Source organism: Prosopis cineraria, unplaced genomic scaffold (assembly GCF_029017545.1).
Source record: "Prosopis cineraria cultivar Desert tree isolate PC_DT_omini unplaced genomic scaffold, ASM2901754v1 PC15, whole genome shotgun sequence".
Classification (NCBI taxonomy): domain Eukaryota; kingdom Viridiplantae; phylum Streptophyta; class Magnoliopsida; order Fabales; family Fabaceae; genus Prosopis; species Prosopis cineraria.
This window is the reverse complement of record NW_026555346.1, coordinates 1,134,051-1,153,161: the sequence shown is the minus strand read 5'-3', so window position 1 is coordinate 1,153,161 and position 19,111 is coordinate 1,134,051. Positions and strand designations below refer to the sequence as shown.

General features: G+C 38.5%; 1 protein-coding gene and 1 pseudogene across 1 annotated transcript; one reads left to right on the top strand and one right to left on the bottom strand.

The window, feature by feature from the left end:
• The first annotated feature begins 5,644 nt into the window (after positions 1-5,644).
• LOC129294132 (chalcone isomerase-like protein 2) lies at positions 5,645-7,120 on the top strand. Its single transcript, XM_054932272.1, has 5 exons — positions 5,645-5,776; positions 5,878-5,967; positions 6,087-6,242; positions 6,362-6,588; positions 6,672-7,120. Coding segments are annotated over exons 1-5 (636 nt in total). The 5' UTR covers positions 5,645-5,775; the 3' UTR covers positions 6,834-7,120.
• Positions 7,121-12,380: 5,260 nt separating this feature from the next.
• LOC129294189 (RING-H2 finger protein ATL74-like) lies at positions 12,381-14,068 on the bottom strand (annotated as a pseudogene).
• Between the last annotated feature and the right edge of the window lie 5,043 nt (positions 14,069-19,111).

Below are 19,111 nucleotides of genomic sequence, written 5' to 3'. Positions count from 1 at the left end.
TGATCCGTAGAAGTGTTAGAATGTTGAAGCCTCGAAGGCGCGTAGATCCTGGATCGGTAATGATTCGACGCGGTTATAATTAAATGGAAGACGGAGATTGGTTGGAGTAAAGGAAGGGTAGGGAGAATGAACGCGTGCAATAATGAGGGGATGGTGGCGTGTGACGTAAAGCAGCGAAGACGAGATTGGCGCAGGTTGGTGGGAGGGGCTCTTGTGGGGAGGCACGTGGATTCACGCGAAAAGCGCATGCATTTCGAACGCGGGCGTTCGCTCCGAGTAAAGCCTTGGCCAATAGAATCAAAAGGCCGTGACACGTTGGACCAGGTGGATCTCCACGTCGTCACTTTCGCGGTTAATTGCCAGCACATTAACGCGTCGGATGGACTTCCAGCAATTTCAAAAATGAACCTCTGCAGTCTGCTGCTGCTTTATTATCGTAAAGCCCCGTCCATCCAATTTAACGAAAACGAAATGCTTCGCGTGTCTGTAATAAGATTACATGTATCCGGAAGAATTTGGCCGTTCCGAAACTTTTTCTTTTCAGCAAAGATAATGGTTCTGCAAAAATTAAGGGTTGAGCATCGCAATCTATGAAGGGACCTAAGCCCATGACTGGACAAAAACTAGTATTTAGAATGGAAGTGAAGAAAAGCCCAAACTCATATATAATGTCCCACCCATCCTAATTGATAAGGTAATTTTAAAAATATTTTATTATTCAAAGTATAAGGCAATTTAATAAAAATAAAATTTTATTATTCATATTTTTTAATATTACTCCTCTGTTATGTCTGATCTCATTACAGATTTATTAATGATCATATATATAATAATTAATTGTATATTTCTCTTGACTTATTTATAGGATAAATAGAAGATTAATTTTGATCTTATTTAAAGAACACTTTATTATTTTTTATGTTCATCTTTACATTTTCGCTCTTATTAAATGTTAAGAAAAATTTTGAGAATAAATTTTTTGTCAAGAATAAATGTAAAAATGTATTAAATTTTAAAACAGAATTAATCAAGTTTAAGGTTTTTCTTATTCTAATTAAACATACTAGAAGTGATTTATAAATAAGATTAAATGTAATAGATTTAAAGTTATACTAAATGAATTATATTTTTAAAAATTTATATTTTTAACTTTAAAAATACCCTGTTAAAAAGGGTAAATATATGACAAAATTGATATTAGTTTAATGAAAACTAACTAATTAATAAGAGTTGATATTTGATTAAAATTTTTTTGTAATTTTGAATGGAGGAGAGGAGTATAAGCCAAGGAAAAGTTAGGGGGTGAAAATATAGTAACTAATTTAAAAGATTGTGAGGAGAAGAAGGTCAAAAAATAAGAAAAATCACAATCAAGGGTCATTAGAAACAATTAATTACATTGCAAAGTCAAAGGATTTTGATATTAAAATTACATTGCACCAAAAGACTTAAATGTAATTAAAATTTATTATGAAAAGATAAAACTACTTGTGATGTATTTTTGTTGTGGTGGGAGAATTAATTGTTATTAAAATAAAAATAAAATTTATTTTTTCTCAAATAAAGACTTGTTCACTTGATTATAATAATTTCTCTATCAAATTAATATTTTATAGTTATCAATAAAGGAATTGATTATTGTTAGAATGAAAATATAACTTATTTTTTCTTGAATGAGGACTATTTTATGAAGACATGACATTTCTTTTTCTCTACCAACAAGTTATTTTTTTGGAATTGTTAATAATGGAAATGAAACTTATTTTTTTTAATGAAAACTCGTTCACTAAATCATAATATTTGTTTCTCTCCATCACCAAATTAAATTTTTAGGGTTTGTTAATAAGTGAATTGATTATTGTTAAAATGTGAATGAGACGTTTGTTTTTTTTTCTCCCTGAATGAGAATTTGTTGTTAAGAGAACATATAATATACACATGAATGTAATATTTTTTAATTTATCAATTTATTTTAAAACTTTATCTCAACCTTTTTAAAAATAAAATTGATATTTTAAATTTAATTTTTTTCTAAAAATATTAAATTAATCACAAAAATATATATAATAAAAGTTATGCTTTTTTTCTCATTGCACATTTCAATTAATTTTTGAATTAAATCATACAAATAAATTTTAATTTGTTCAATTTACTTTTGAAAACGAGGTATTAAAACATGAATCACCATACAATTACAAACCTCTTAATTCTAGCCAATCCTAACCTTAGTTGCGGAATTTTGAACGCAAACATACAGTTATTGCGACCACACAACATGGCATCTCCTGCCTCTTTGTTTCTCACAGTGGATCTAAAGAAAAACACGGTAGAGATCACCACACAGATCACCCTTCTCCCCTCAACATTCAGAGATCCAAGACAGCGAAGGTCCAGGGTCTGAGTTTAATTTGCACACACGCTCTCTCCCTCCCCCTATCTGCAATCCCCCTTCAAACATGCAAGCTTCATGCAGTAAAACTTCAAACCTTTGCACCGGCATCCCCCATCTCTCCCTCCCATCAATTTGGATTCAATTCTTAAATATAAACGCCATATGATTCACCCTTTGTTCATGAATCCGAGGGTGAAATATGTTCTGATTTTGTTTTAGGGCATCGAGGTCTCTTTTTCATGTTCCGGGCTTCTTTTCCCTGCTCCATCTCCATTCATACACACCAAGCAAAAATTGTACTGTGGATAAGCAACCATTTCTTAAAGGCCCGCTTCTTTTTCTTTCTGGTTTTATTCACATTCCTTTTCCTTTTACAATAATTCCATCAAAACACTCATAGCAAAGATGAACTATTATTTTTTCCAATACATTTCTTCAAATTTCTCCAGTACTCGTATTTTCCCCGAATTTTTTAGCAACTAACTTTATTTTTCTGTGCTCATTTTTAATCTTTTTTAGCAGAAAGCTTTTCACTTAATAAAAAGTTCCAAATGTAAAAAAAAAAAAAGCTAAACAAATTAGTGCATGTTTTTTTGGGACTGTGTCAAGTGTAAATATTACAAAAAATTAAAAACTGAGCACAGAAAAACCTAAGTTAGATATTAAAAAAATTAAAGATGATTATTAATATTAGTGGTGAACAACAAATACTAGGCGTGTCAGAAACGCTAGGTCTCAATTAATAACAAAAGGGTCTGGAGCTCCCTTACCATAGTTCACTCGAATGTAAAAGATATACAAAATTTTGGTAGAATAAGTGTTTGATTTTTTTTTTAATTGAAATGTGAGAAGTTACAAGTCTAAATTGAAAATAAAACTAATTGGAAAGACTAAAAATGGTGTAACAATGCGAGTCTTTAATTAAGTATTGATTGTTTTTCTTTTGTGTCTCCATCTTTTATTTATAGTGATAAAGTGGTGGTAGCCTCTCTTTTAAGACCTAGCATGTTTTGTTGAGGAACTAAGGATCTTGCGAAACTCATGGCATAATCTTTATTCCGTATTCTCCATTTTTAATAATCAGCCTATTTCATCGAGATACTCAGGCATGATGTTCGTGAATTTTGAAATTACTCGCAATCATGTCTTCTTATGCCAATGGTCTAATGTTTGTAACTAGTGGGATTTCAGCATTTTTATCTCATTGTGGCCTTTATTGAGTTCGGGGCCAGCCCTTTTATTTGTATTGGACCAGACCCTTTAGTTGCTCTGCCCAACTAGCTTTGTGACCTATTTAACCCAAACAATTAAGAAAATAAAGATGAATATTCTGATCAACACAAAATCCATCAAGAGCCTGGTCCCTATTTGTAATTCCTGGTTCAGAAAATATGTGCAAAAATACCTATAAAATTTTCTTCCATGAGTGTTCAACATACTTAAGTAAAGAATGGTGAAAAAATATTCATAAATTAGCTTCAATAAGTGCATCCGTCTCTAACCGTTGAAGGTAACTGGTGTTGCGCGTTAATCTACATCTAAGCAAATGGTTTGACCATTTTTAGCTGAGATAGACTAAAAATTTTGCCCAGCTGTCGTCTTCCTCCAAATCCTTCACTCCTCTCACCATCTGTTCTTCCGTTGCAAATACCTCTTCCAAATGTTGCTATTTCTCCTTCTTCTTACTTCACCTGCTATTTCTCTCCTCCTGCCATTTCTCCTTCTTCTTACTTCACCATCCCTTCTACTTGGCAAGAGCCCTCATATCAACATCCTTTGAAACATGGGATTTGCGCAGGCAAGATTTAATTAGCTGATAATGGGATTCCTCATTCGGGAGGGGTATATAAATCAACTTGTCTAGATGAACAGGGCACAGAAGTGCAGGGTGTTTAGGTATATGAACCCTGTCAGTAGCTCCCTAGGCATCTCCTAAACTCCTTCTGCCATTTCTCCTTTGCAAATATCTCTCTCTCCTCCTGCCATTTCTCCTTCTTCTTACTTCACCATCCCTTCTACTGGGCAAGAGCTCTCATATCAACATCCTTTGAAACATGGGACTTGCGCAGGCAAGATTTAATTAGCTGATAATGGGATTCCTCATTCGGGAGGGGTATATAAATCAACTTGTCTAGATGAACAGGGCACAGGAGTGCAGGGTATTTAGGTATATGAACCCTGTCAGTAGCTCCCTAGGCTAAACTCCTTTCTCATTGCACATAGTAATTGTGCTAGATTTCAAAAGGACGTAGTGGCACTGGAGCACATAAGCTGCATAGGACAAGCGAAGGATGTGTTGGAGGTTTTTGATGTTGTTGTAGGAAGGAAGGACGCGTTAAAAAATATCAGAAACGGAGAGGGGAGCGTTAGAGCCGACCGGACTACCAGATGGTGCAGAGAAGGGAGCGTTGGAGCTGGACTGCCAAATGGTGTTGGGAACGTTGAGACAGACGACGACATTAAGGGACATGGGCACATTGATCATATTGGCCAGTTTCACGATGGCCAACCTTGTTTGGTTTTGGGACTCTGATGCAATGAGTGGAGATCGAGGGAGGAAAGAGGTGGCGATGTGGCAACCACCTGATATGGATTGTGCAGCTTAAAATAAAATTTCAACTGATGTCAATTATCTTTAACAGGTTGGAGATCGATGCATCCATTAAAGCTAATTTATGGGCTATATCATTTTTCACTTAAAGATAATGGGTGTTTCTGGAAGAAAACTTTATAAATATTTTTGTATCTTTGTCTTTCCTAATTTTTTGCACGATGTAATTGTTGGCATTTTGATTAAAAAAAAAAAATTTGATGTGTGCGTTTATGGATATATAGATGGGTAGGTACAAGGAAGGGTAGAGCTCGTGCCACCAAATCAGGCGGTGGCTGTGGAGGCTGCACAGGATTTCAAACCCAACTAAATTGAACGAACCCGAGTCAACAATCATACATCAATTCATAAACACACGCATCATAGTAAATGCTATGGTTATTGATTTTCCATTTAATGCCAGAAGTGTGATCAAGTAGCGGAAGCAAATATTTAATTAAGGCAACAAAAGATAAAGATCCAATCCAAGTCTTAAATAATAATAATAACAGGGGTGAAATATTTTTGGAGGAACATAGTAATGACGGTAAAAAGGAGGATCTCGTGGGCATAGCAGAATGGAGGATTTTTGACCTGAAGCAGAATGGAGGATAAAGTAATGGAATTTATGATAATCTCACCGGCGCATCAAACCCCTCAACCTACCCACCTTTTACCATTTTGACGACTCACTCGTCTCACACACTGCCTTATAAGGTCTGCCTTCCTTCTTCCTTCTTTGTTTTTGTTGCTCACCATCTCTCTCTGTCTTCTGCTCCAACCACAACTAGCTAGTAACACTCCTCTTTCCCTTGCTCTTTCTTTACCATATCGATTTCCAACCATTGTTTCTTTCTTTTATGTAACTTTCTTTTTTTGTGACTTTCAATCGCAGTGGCTGCTACGGGTGAAACGGTGATGGTCGATGAAATCTCTTATCCTTCCAAGATCACTACTGCCAAGCCCCTTTCTCTGCTCGGTCACGGTTAGTCTCCCTTGCAATTCGTGAATTCTTTTTCTCCTGGGATTTGCAGGTCAACGCTCCCAATTTCAACCCTAGATTGAGTCGCCCTAACTGCAGCTTCATTGCTCTGTTTTGATCAGGGATCACGGACATGGAGATTCATTTCCTCCAAGTGAAGTTCTACTCGATCGGAGTTTATTTCGAGCCGGACATAGTGAATCACTTGCAGCAATGGAAAGGTAAACCCGCAAAGGAGCTGGAAGACAGCGATGATTTCTTCGCCTGTCTCATCTCTGGTAAGTCATCAGAATCCTGATTACGTGTTCGTCTCGGTCAATTCTGTATCAAGGCTTCGAGAACTGGTTAAAAAAAATAAAATGAAACACCTCTGTGTAATTCGTGGGTGTCGGTGCAGCCCCGGTGGAGAAATTTATCAGAATAGTGGTGATCAAGGAGATCAAGGGTTCTCAGTATGGAACACAGATAGAGACGGCGGTGAGGGATCGATTGGCAGCAGAGGACAAGTATGAGGAGGAGGAGGAGGAAGCTCTGGAAAAAGTCGTCGAGTTTTTTCAGTCCAAATACTTCAAGAAACACTCTGTCATCACCTATTATTTCCCAGCAAATTCTCCAACAGCTGAGGTAAGTGAATTCGAGGAATAAGTGAGCACTTTGGTTGCCAAAATTGATGGTCTTCTCTCTAACTTGCATAGGGTTGTGTGCAGATCGTGGTGTCGTTGGAGGGGAAGGAAGACTCCAAGTTTGTGGTAGAGAATGCCAATGTGGTGGATGCGATCAAGAGGTGGTACCTGGGTGGCTCGAGCGCTGTGTCCCCGTCAACCACCACATCTTTGGCCACCACTTTTTCAGCCGAGTTGTCCAAGTGAACTCCCGATTTGTGCTGCGAGATGTACTCAATGACCCTTTCCCCGCCATTTCTGTCCTTCTATGCCCTTTCCCCCTGCAATTCTGAATAATGTTAATCTTATGACACTTCGATGAGTTTTGTTCGCTTCTTGAATGGTTGGTAAAGCATGATAGTATTTTATGCAGTTGCCATGACAAACCCTTGCTTAGGTCTGTGTGAGTTTCAATTCTATCACCTACCACGTTGTTCTGCAAACACATATATCCGTCTTCATAAATATACTACTTGCACCGTTTTATTGTCTCATTTCTGTGTCTTCATTTTGCTACACTATATCGTGTTGAGTCTGTTCGTAGGTAATCTCTTCTCTGTGCCGCTGCCATAACCCGGACTCTCAGCATTCCATCCTGCTTCTTGATGCATTTCTTGTAGATGTATTGAGTCAACAACGCTACAACGATGCCTTATTTCCTGATTAGCTGATCGTGACAGTTGTTTGAAAAATGTCGGGAAACTCTTAGTTTTTTATTTAAAAAATTGTTAAAAATAGCATCTATACTACATGAATATTTAATGAATTTTTGAGGACACGTCTCTGATTTTTAACGCTCATTGCGTCAGATTTTATATAGAAGCGGTCATGCCAACGGTTGTTTTGTGTTTGAATTTATGTGAGGCAAACAAAGGAGCAGGATGACATTAATTTGAGTGAGAATCAGAAAATAAAAGGAAAAATTACGCCTAGGTCTAAAGAGAATTTATTATCTAGATGTTTTATAAAATTTACAAAATAATTTCTAATTGCAAATTCTATGCTTTTACAATTTGGTAAAGGCATTTATAATTGAACATTGGACATTTATAACTTACGTATAAAATTGTTTCCCACTCCGTGCAGACAATCATTAGCAAGATAAGGATATGAAATAGGACAAAGATGAAGAGTTAGCGAGTTACCTACAGTTATGCCAGTATCATCACGAAACAGATTCTGGAAACAATAAAGAGCTATATCTTTGATTGCTTCCATGTCATAAACCCCCTCACCACTACCATTCTGAAGAGCTTCAATTTTATTTCTTTTCCTTCTAGCATTCGCATGTGCGTGGAAATATTTAGAATTTCCATCACCCAGCGTAAACCGATCACATTTCGATTTTTGAGCCTAAAGAAGGTCGTCTTGCAAAATAACTTCTTCAAACTCCTGTCAAAGTTTATACTGAAAGCTTCAAAAGAGTTCGGACTATAACAATAAGCCACAGAATTATGCAAGCCTTCAAGTCTATTAAGCAAATGATGCTTCTTCCCACCCAAATGCCCATAAACTTCATAACTCCATTTACTGACAGCATCAGCCAAACATTGAACATTAACAATCCAATCACTTTCACGAATCAATCTTTCAAAATCTAAATGAAGCACCCGGGAAGCGTTAAAACAAAATAGTTGATCTTTATTTCTAATCCGGTCTCCTTCTTCAACCATACGAAGCAATAAAGGCCGACGATCAGAGTTGAAAAAGGGTAGATGAGTAACAGAAGCATTTGGAAATTGTTTTAAAAATAAACCATTACCTAGAACTCCATCAATCCGGCTCTCGCTCCTATCACAATGCCAAGTAAAATGTAGACCTTTGCAACCCAAATCTGAAAGCCCAAGGTCGTTAGCCCAACAACAAAAGTTTCTATCGATGCTAGCTCCGGTATGATGCACAGATTTTCTATCACGCATGAAAAGGGTGCTGTTGAAATCTCCATCAATGCACCAAGGGCCTACCAACGTCTGGCTAATTTTCTTCAACTTAGACCAGAGGGTTCAACGTTTGATGGGATTTAGGCTAGCATAAACTGCTGTAAAAAATGCCTCAATGCAACCAATATTAACTTTTAAAAGAATGAACTGTTCATGGGCTTCTGGAACTTCAAAACGCCCAGCCACATCATTCCATCGAACCCATAGTCCACCACTAGAGCCCTTTGATCGCACCATCTCAAAGTTTCGAAATCCCAACCGGTTTGCCAAATGAGGAGCTTTAACTCCATTAGCTCTAGTTTCAAGAGCAATAAAGTCTACTGAATGTTTCTTTGAAATTTCGCTAATCAAGCCTAGGAAAGATTTCGAACCTGTGTCTCTGCTATTCCAAAATAAGAAATTCATTGAACACGGATAGACGTGTGCGAGCTTTAGGGCTCAAAACAACCTCATGGTTTACCGCATCCAGCTTAGTAGAATCACCTTCGTGCATGGAAGTGTCGGGACTCGTAGACAAATTACGTGCCTCGAGACTATGTTGTGTAGAAATATCCACTAATTCCATCATATCCTCACCTTCACTAAGCCTAGGATCCACACTCACAAGTTGATCCAACCCATTGTCTCTATAACCATCATTCACATTTGAAACCTTTAGATTTGGCTCCATTTCTCCTTGTACTGCCATGGTGCTCGTTGCTTATTTTAATTAGTATGTACTTTACCGAAAGGCTTTCTAGTCGAAAGGGTGCCACAAAAGGCTTGCGCCTGGCTTCTCAAGAGTCGGGACATCCTGCGCGTGGTGAAGAAATGGAATTGAAGGCAAAATCATGGGCTGTGGTCAATAAAGGGCCCGGTCCAATACTGGATCATGGATGCCTCGGCTTAGGGGAAATAGGACCGAGCCAACCAATGGATCTCTAATTGAGAACTGTTTTCAAACATGGTCACAGGCTAAATAGAAAATTCCACTAAATTATTTTATTCGTGCTTTAAAATTGTATTATGAAGCCAACGGTGCTGTGGATATATTAGCTAAACATGGTTTTTCAGGTTCTGGAATTTTTTATTCTGCCCCTAACTTCTTATGGGCAATGATTGAGAGCGAAGTTATGGGATTAAATTCCCGATCTCCTTGATTTTCTAACTTTGGGCTAGTTCCCTCCTTTATTATTTAAAAAAAAAAAAGATTTGAGCGAACAGATGCTAGATGCCGATACGATAGTTGAGAGACTAGGAAGTATTTGAGATGAATCTTTCGCTCATCTAAAAGAGTGCAAATGTGAGATTTTCGTTCATGTAATTATCTTTTTTCACTGAATTTCAATCATATCTCCAGGAGCACTTATTTTTGCATGGGGCTTGTTCAAATCAGTGATTAAAAAACTGAATCGGTTCAGATTTTGATTCGATCAATATGTAAAAATCGTTTTGGTAGTTAAGTCAGGTTGGGCAAGGTGAGACCAGAAATCAAGTCAGGAGCTGGATCTGATTTTAAAAATTAAACTTTTTTTTATTTTTTATCAAAATTTTTTTAATCATTTAATATTATGTTGTATCATGTAATTTGTTAAGTTATGATAAATTTAAAATATTTAATTTTATTTTTAAGTTAAGTAACAATTTTATATTTATTTATTATATTTAAATTATTGCATACCTATGTAATTGTTTTAATTTAATTATTATGTTATTGGTTTGATCATTCTTTAATACAAGTCTAGTTTTAAATACATTGGTTCAAATGCAAGGTTTTTTTCCCATTGTACTTATATTTCAGAGTGAAAACACGTGCCGTGATTTTCATAAAACGATGGGGCAGCTTTTTAGACTTTAAGTAATCTGGATTTCTCAAATCATGCAAGATCAGCACAAACACGAATAAATATGGAGGGGGCAGACAATTGATAGAAGAAAGGCAAAGGGAAACGCGCAGCAACTTGCACAAGAATTCGACTCCAATTCGTAGAAAATTTAATATTCTATCACTTTGGCATGTTATTAATGAAGTTCCAGGTCAATCTGTCATAGGCTTTCTGAATATCTAACTTCAAAGCAAATAATTTTCTGTGCTTCCTGGTCTTTTGGATCTCGCTTGTAGCCTTGGAGGCCGAGACGGTTAATATTGACAGAAATAACAGGCCATTTTACAAAGCCGTTTTCATCCTGTTGCAGAGAACTTAACTAACATGACCAACCTCGTGGGTTCTGTCATATTCCTCAAACCTTGGTCCTGGAGACTGTAAGCCCTGGTAAATAAAAGCCGAGGCTATCTGACTGAAATATGACCACACGGAATGCTAATGATTACGATAGAATCTGGCATGGACACCGTCAAGATTTGAAGGATTGTCAGTTTGACCAATTAGTTTCTTTTTGGTAGCCCTTCTTTTGTATTAAACAGCCAAGTTGATGTGCACGTTGCTGTACATCATCAGTACATGGGCCAACGCATCGGTATTCCAGCAATAGGACTATCTTTCGCAGGCTCAAGACAAGTTAAAAAAAAAAAAAAAGAGAGGCGCGGTATGAACAAATCATTTGAATCGACCTTGGGATTGGAAAAGGAGCGATCAAAAGGGTACGAGAAGACGAAAAGAGAGGCGGTGGTGAGTGCCGATGGTCAAATGAGGAATGATGCCATCACTAGCTGTTATTCTCAAAGGGCGTCTCCCCCCATTTTCATTACCCAAACCAAATCCACAGGTAGTGCTGGGATGACATTTCCATTTTCAAAGGGTGGGCCAAACAAAGTTTAGGGCAGATCAATCTCGATTCTGTTCTGTTCTGTATGCTCTTGTACTCCAATTGCCCATCAAAATCAAACAGGATATAAACGAAAATGACTTGAGCAGTAGATCAGTACTGGACTATCGGTTCCTTGGCTAACGAGAGACTTTGCAAGCGACTTTCTATTTTATTTGATTTCCATCCCCCCACTTCTCCTTAGCGTTAAAGCAACAAGACTGTTTTTCACTTTGGGGATAGACCTGTAGGCTCGTCAATTATTGGGAGTACACATGGCTTATTTTTTGGTTCTGAAACTCAATTTTCCAGCTATCCCTCCTGTCTCCCGAGTTGCTCCCCGAACCTGCGCAGCACGAATCTGTTGTGCCCTTCAATCATCTCGTCACGCTTATCAGAATTATTTGGCGGTGGATTAAAACGAGGGCGAATCCGAATGGTGCTCAAGAGGATTGGTTATAATACTAAGAGAAAGATACGCTCCAGATTTTCGATTGTACTAATAAAGTCACTATGACAGCGTAGAATTTCACGTTCGTTCGTCATGAAATTTCGTTTTCTGCAGATTCTACCGATAAAAGTTGCTGGTGAGTAGCCGGCCCAGGTTAACAAGTGAAGTGAAATCAACGGGTGGCTTTTCTCTTTAATTATGCCTTGGGACCGGAAGCAGGTTCTCTGCTCGTGAAGGGGTAGAAAAAATCCCAAAGCCTGAACCTTTTGATAATGGAATGCAAAACGAAGCGAACCACCGGAAGCTGAAACTACCATGTGTTTGGTTTCTGAAAAAAAGCTTCGAATTAAAATTGAGAAGAGAGTGTGGCAACGCCTTCCACACGGAAAGTTGATAGCTTTTGCCTCCCTCCCTATCGCTTATGCTAATTGTCTGCCTTGTGCATTGGCATTATGAATTGAGCTGCTCGCAGCTTTCTACAATCCATAAGCTGCTGATCTTAAACTGAATGCCCATACAGAATATCAACTTAAATCTGCCAGTGATTTAAACAGAATCTGCATTAATAAAATATTAGTAGTGTTGACGTTCATTTTTTCCTCTGAAACAAAAATGCCATCCATCGAATTGCATGTCTTCCTTTGCTTTTCAAACTTTTTACAGGTAACAACTAAGATTCAGAATCCTTTCTTGTAAAACAGAAATCATGTCAAAACACCGAATGGCCTCAGAAACCATCATCTAGGAACTGAATTTTGCTATACAATTTCCTAAGTGCATTCTGAACATAAAAATATCCAATACCACAAGCTTTAAACAATCTTCCTCTTACTGGGTGTGGATTCCAAAGGTCGAGTGCCTTGCCAGGTCAAGTTCTTAATAGTTGTTAGCCAGAGCCTAACTCTTTCTTCAACCTACGTAGAGCACTACGTTCCACAATTCAGACACAACGAGCATTGATGGACGTATTAATTCCGGTCAGATGGTCTTATATTCGCAATTTGGTATTAGGCAGCCTGTTCCGCAGGTACAGATACAGCCTTAGAAACGGTGGGTTCGTGAAGAGACTGCCTGCAAGTAGGGCAAGAGGAGTGAGAAAGCAGCCACGTGTCTATGCACTTTACATGGAATCCATGGTTGCATTTTGGAAGCACTCTCACTTTCTCTCCGTCCACGAACTCCCCTAGGCAAATTGGACAATCTGTGCCTGCAATTTCAGCTCCTGATGAACCACACACGGCTATAGGTATCTGACGCAGCGCACTCTTCTTCAGCCCTTTTGCAGCTAAACGAGCAGCCGCCTCTTCTGCTGTCTCAAAAGCCAACCTTCGGCTGCATCTGAGAGCGCATCGTACTATTGAATTCAGCCCCAAAGCACATATTAATGCACAGAGCAGGGCTGCTAATATAATCACCATGTTGGTGTCAAAATTAGCGTCACTTGTATAAGTCACCCTCGTCCTGTAAATGCTATCTGGTGGGGTTGGGCTTGATCCATGGTTCAGCAGAAGGCGGCGAGCACGTTGATGAAGAGACATTGTATAATGTCACCTGAAAGAGGTGAAATCCTTGTAACCTTCTGTTACCTGACGAAGAATTTCTTGGGGTGGATGATTTTAAGGCTTAGGTTTCAAGGATTTTGGAGTTTGTTAAGAGGAAGTAAGTATGGGAAGGTGAGAAAGAAGGGTTTGGGTTCTTTTTTCTTATAGCTTTTCTTTCCTCGCTGGATCCGACGACAAAAGGCAGAAGCAGGCCTTTCGAGAGGTCAAGGCAGTTTGTTGAGGACTTTCAAGGAAGCATCTTTCTCGTCACAAGGACAAGAGAAAGGATGGTCAACAGTACTGAATAGCATCTCTGGCTTTCATGTCAGCAATGGCCTGTGCACACTATAACCCAATCAAACCCTTCTTTTACATAGCTACATACATGGGCTGGCGAGAGCTATGGTATAGTTTTAAAAGCAGGCTGTGAATGAAGGTTCAGATTTTGAATCGGTGTTTCCAGGAGAGGAGTGGTTGGGGATTTTCTTAATATGCAGAAAATAAAATGCGAGAGGGAGAGGGAGAGAGTCAGTTTTGTGATGCACGAGAAAGGAGGGAGGGAGGGTGTGGCCTTTCTGTTTTGTGCAAGAATTAGGGGAGTGGTTGGTTTCAAGTGCTTTCTAGTGTTTGGATGTTGCTGAGGCATTTGGGCTCCCAGCTTGTTTGGTGTCTCCTTCCATTTATTGTTTATGTTAGATACATGTAACGTGCAGTGGGTTAAATTTTGCAAGGCGAAAAATGGTGGTCGGGAGTATCGATTATGGCACCTGATCCCACTCAATTACAACTAGCTTATTTTCCCTTAAAAAATACTTATTCTAAGCACCAAATCCTTATCCACCCCACCAAATTTACACATATGTACATAAACAAAGCTAGTATTTTTCATTTATTTCATGTCCAACGCCCATCATTTGATTATAATGTTTGAACTACTGTCAACAACATTAATTTTTTTTTTTCAATTAAACAAAGGTTATGCATATGGCAAGACTAGTTGATTAAGGAAAACCCATTCTGGATCAGTGAATGATAACCTCATAACGTAGACGTTGAACCCAGCCGCGTGACTGATTCAGGTGGTAGATTTTCAAAGATACCTGGCACGCAGATCCAAACAACCATTTGCATAATTCGCTCTAGGTGTGCAAGTGCTCTTCTCTAAGGACAAGTGTGATTGTTGTGGATGAGGCGATGGTGAAAGAAACCATCAGATAGCTAGCTGTTAGTTATAAATATCTGTTTGTCGTGTTTGATCAAGCAAGTGAAGAGAGCAAGAGAAATTTTCTGGCGGTACTTTGAATTGAGACCGAGAACAGAAGTCATGTGGGTGAGTGATGATGGGGTCACCCCAAAGGCAAATGAAAAAAAGGTCCACATGGGTCGTAGTCTGAGCAGACCGTGATAGGCCCTGTGAGAACGCCATGCGGCCCCAAAGGATTGACTTAACATAGTCCATGCAAGTTGCATCGTGAGACCCATATTAAATATTCTCAACAACTTTGCCAACATATCACGCGGAAATGAAAAAGTCACATTAAACCAGTTGAGTTTTGTTGGGCGTGTCTTACAATGGGGATGACCCCACCGGAAGGTAACTGTTTAAAACCACAAGCTTGAGGAGGTCACATGGGAGCGAGGTTGCCTCAGTCGGAAATATGTTTCTATTATTGGGTCTATTTCGCAGTCCTGGTCTCTCGTTCTGGCTGCAAGCAAGCCCCAGCACTTGTGTCGCTGCTAATTTTCTGCTATGCCTCTACTGTTTCCCCAGCAATCCTTTCACCTCATTATTATTTTTTATGGATTTTACAACGTATAATAATCTCATTCTAGGAGATTCACACTATTTTTTGCTTGTATGATTTTGTGTCTTGTACACTGATTCGGCAATCAGCGATATCCTTTCAGGTTCAGGCCCAGGACAAGCAAGAAAATGATATGTCAACTTTTATTTTGCAGTCTGAATTTGGTTCTGCACAGTAAGAAATAAGTTGGGTCATGGATGCCTAGCACCATGCCTTGTTATCCACTTTTGAACCCAAAGTCAAATAAACTTATTCTCTAAACAGACTGGGTCCTCTCTGCAAGTCTGCATGGAGAAAGAATCAGCAGGGCCCAAAAAGAAAAAGGAACAGAAACCTTACAGTTCTGCGCGGGGCACACTCGCACTCTGGTACAAAGGTCTTTTCTGTGGGTCAGTCAAAAAGAGGGGGGGAGTATGAGAAGGGAAGAGGAAAATTGAAGGCATTGAAACAGAAGTGACATCTCTTTCAGGTCAATTGTGGTTTTTTCCAGGCTGTAATTGAGACATAACTCGGCCGTGGTTTTATGAGGAGGTAATGCATTGAACAAATGTAAGTAACTTCACAGGAAGCTAACCTAAACCATGTTTTCCGGAGATAGCTGTCCGTGTTTCAAGGTTCAAGCTTCAACGTTAAAGCCTTGTAGAGGTTTTCCAAATGATCGACAGACTCGGCCTATTTTTTTCAATATCCCCACGTGCCCTACGCATACGCCACTACGTTTTCCTATCACATCGCTGAATTTATAGGATAACCGTGTATTTTCTAATGTATAAAGCTCATTTCATAACAAATATTTTACTTATTTTTTTTTTCTAATATTTAAACCCAACTGAAACGTGTAGATGCATGAATTCTGAGAGAATTTGTATTGTTGAAAGCTTGCATATGATACAACTGCTTATAAATTTTATGTTTTATATTAATTAATATTATCATGACCAATACCATCTAACTTGATAGCTTAATGAAGTATTCAAGAACTAAGTGACGGAGATCTCAAAATAATTAAATCTGCCTTCCATTATGAATATTATGTTATGTATGTAGTAACTTAGTTGAAAATTTACTCTTTGCCTTTCTGTATTTTTGAGGAAAATAATATTTACTGTCAATAAAGTCTATTTCATATGCCCTTAAAAAAATAAATGTTATAATTTACACTACAGTTTTGATTGATCAATGATGATGGGTATTATTATTATTATTATTATTTTGTTTGGAGGGTTGAGAAAATATTAATTAATTTCCCCTGCTTCGGATGGGCCAGCCCAGTCCAAACATTCCTCATTCTCTTGTCACCAAAGGTCGTGGGGTGGACATTTTTCCAATGATGCCAGCAACATGGATTTCGTGGATCGTGGAAGAACGGCTTGCTTCCATCGTTCATTTTAGGCACGGCCACCGGTTAAATTTATGAAATTATTGTTAAAATGATTCAGACTTTATATTTTATGAAAACAAAAGGTAATCTGCCAGTCCCTATAATTTTATCAATCTAAGTCCCTCTAATTCCCACCCCCCCCCTTACTAGATCCTAAAAGTTTCTACAATTGAAGACTATAGTCCCTCCGTTAATCAGTGCTCCTAACGGCGTCAATGCATGCTGACATAGGATGATTTAAAAAAACACAAACGGACAATTTTGTTTTTTTTCCAGACTTACTCTTTCCCAAAGCAAGAGCTCTGTGATTCTCTCTTCCCATGCCTCTCTTTCACTCCTTTCTCCATTCCTATTTTTCTTTTTCTTTGTGCTTCTCTTTCTTCTCATTGTAACTGTGCTTCTGCACAATCTTGAATCTATAACAAGTTCAAGAACCCATGTAAGAGAACGAAGAAGCTCGAGATAAAGAGGTTGATGCCTATACGAGATAGAGTGTCAGATAACGGAGATGTTAGAGGGATTTTGAAGGAGCTGTCGATGTGAGTGTCCATGATCTCGCCTTGGAGGACAACATGGGACCGAATGATGAGAGCATCGACGTTGGCGGAGCCCTTCTTCTCGTTCTCGACATCATCGGTGTCGTCGAACTTTGAGAGAAGAGCCCTTGACCATCTACACTAGGATGGAGATAGAATGCAAGTATGGAAACAAATTGGGGTCACGCGTGGCTTCTTCAACGCCAGTCATCCTCTATCAGCATAGTGAATGGCATTTGGACAGAAGGACCATTGCCATTAACGGTGGGAATTACAAGGCCCCAATAAAAAAAAAAATAGAGAAACCTGGTTTAAAATTTGATAAAATTATTAGGACTCCCAGATTAATTTTTCTTTTATGAAATTATTGTTAAAATAGTAAACAAATAAAAATATAGAAATGATTTCAATGTATCAAAATTTGGATCGAACGATTTAGAATTTTAGTGGAAAAGTCATTTGGCAATTTAGTGATAATCTTATAAAATATTAAATTTTAATGGGATAAAAATAATGTGATAATTAAGATGGGAATGGGAGGGCACGAGAAAAGGGGAGGAAATCAGGAAAGTGGAGAAAAGTAATGGCGCGGCTTCTCTTGGATTTAGAGTCTGGCGAGATCCATTGGGCTGGACTCGAGTCAAAATCGAAAGGCGGAGTGGACTCGGGTTTGACTAGTAATGGCGGTCACCGTTTATTCTGAACTATAGGCGTTCACAACGCGGAACAAGCAAAGTGAGAGTCAAAGTGACTGTATTCAGGATTTGTGGGCACAGAGTGGAGGTGTGCGTGGCAAGACTAGCACGCATCACGAGCAGCACCAGTCTCATTAATGTAATTCAATCGCCATCCTAATTAATGCAATCTGGTTTGTTTTTAAAATGGGAATGTCTTCTTTCGTGGACGGGCCTCTTCTATCGCAGCGGATTGCTTCACCTCGTTCATGGTTCCTATTTCCCAACAACATACATATTCAAGCATGCACGTTCTTTCGGTGATTCGAAAGGGACGTCAGTGGTGTCTTCATGCAGTGGAATCATCCCAATCACTTTCTCAGAGATTTTCACCTCTGGTTTTGTCCTCCATCATCATGGATGAGAGAGGAAGAGAATCGTGAAGGTGGGTGAAAAGGACGCGTGAACTGAAATAAAGCGGCAAGAGCGGCAGTTTGCATGTGATGGCAACATGGTAGGGCCCCCCTTTCGATTTGCCTCTCCGTTTTCTCACCATGCCTCCTGAATTTTAATACTCTCCCCTTCCCATTTTTATATACATCTTGTTTTTCACAAGAATCTAATGGTTCTAAAATCACTTTGTATTGTATTAATTTTTATTTTTTGAATTCACATAATTCTTGTTAATCCAGTATCTCTGGTACGTTTTAATACCTGTAATACTAGTTCATTGTATCGATGCCAACGCTCTCCGCTGATATTTTGGAAGAACGGCAGTGAGAGTTTTTAGAGAAGAAAAATAACAATGAGGGGATGAACACAACTTGACACTTGTCTATTTATAAGTATAGTTTCACCGATTTACTTTTGTATAGATAAACTTTCAGTTGTTTTGACTCTCACTGCTATATTCCTTTGAGCTCCCACTGCCATTCTTCCTAATATTTTATAAGCATTCTGGCGTTGTGATTGCAGCATTTTTTTTAAAAAAATAAATTAGACAGTAAATCATTGAATTAAATAATTTAAGAGATAAATTTGACGAGGTTTTCCATTTTATATTTTGCTGATCAGAAAACCAGTAAAGGTTGGGTCACATACATTACAGCTGCCGACAGGAAAAAATACGAACAAAGATTATGAGGGAGTGGGAAATCGTAAATGGAGATCATTCAAAAGGGATAGAAAGAGACGTGGCTTGTCTTCCTTTCTGGGGGTTTGGTTATCATGGCAATACAGCTTTTTAGCTTCAAGGAAAAACATCTTGTGATTCTAAAACTCGGCAGGGGACACACGTGAAATCGCAACACAACAGCACTCGCAGGGCAAATGCAATTAGTGGGCTCTCTAGTGCAGGTTGATTCCGTGATTTGAGGCGATTATGGAGTAGAAAACCCCAAAGTAATGTTGAT

Excerpts from the sequence above, each read along its gene's own strand:
- LOC129294132 (XM_054932272.1), top strand. Across the intron at positions 5,968-6,086 it reads CCTTTCTCTGCTCGGTCACG|GGATCACGGACATGGAGATT; the intron begins GTTAGTCTCCCT and ends TGTTTTGATCAG. Across the intron at positions 6,243-6,361 it reads CTTCGCCTGTCTCATCTCTG|CCCCGGTGGAGAAATTTATC; the intron begins GTAAGTCATCAG and ends GTGTCGGTGCAG.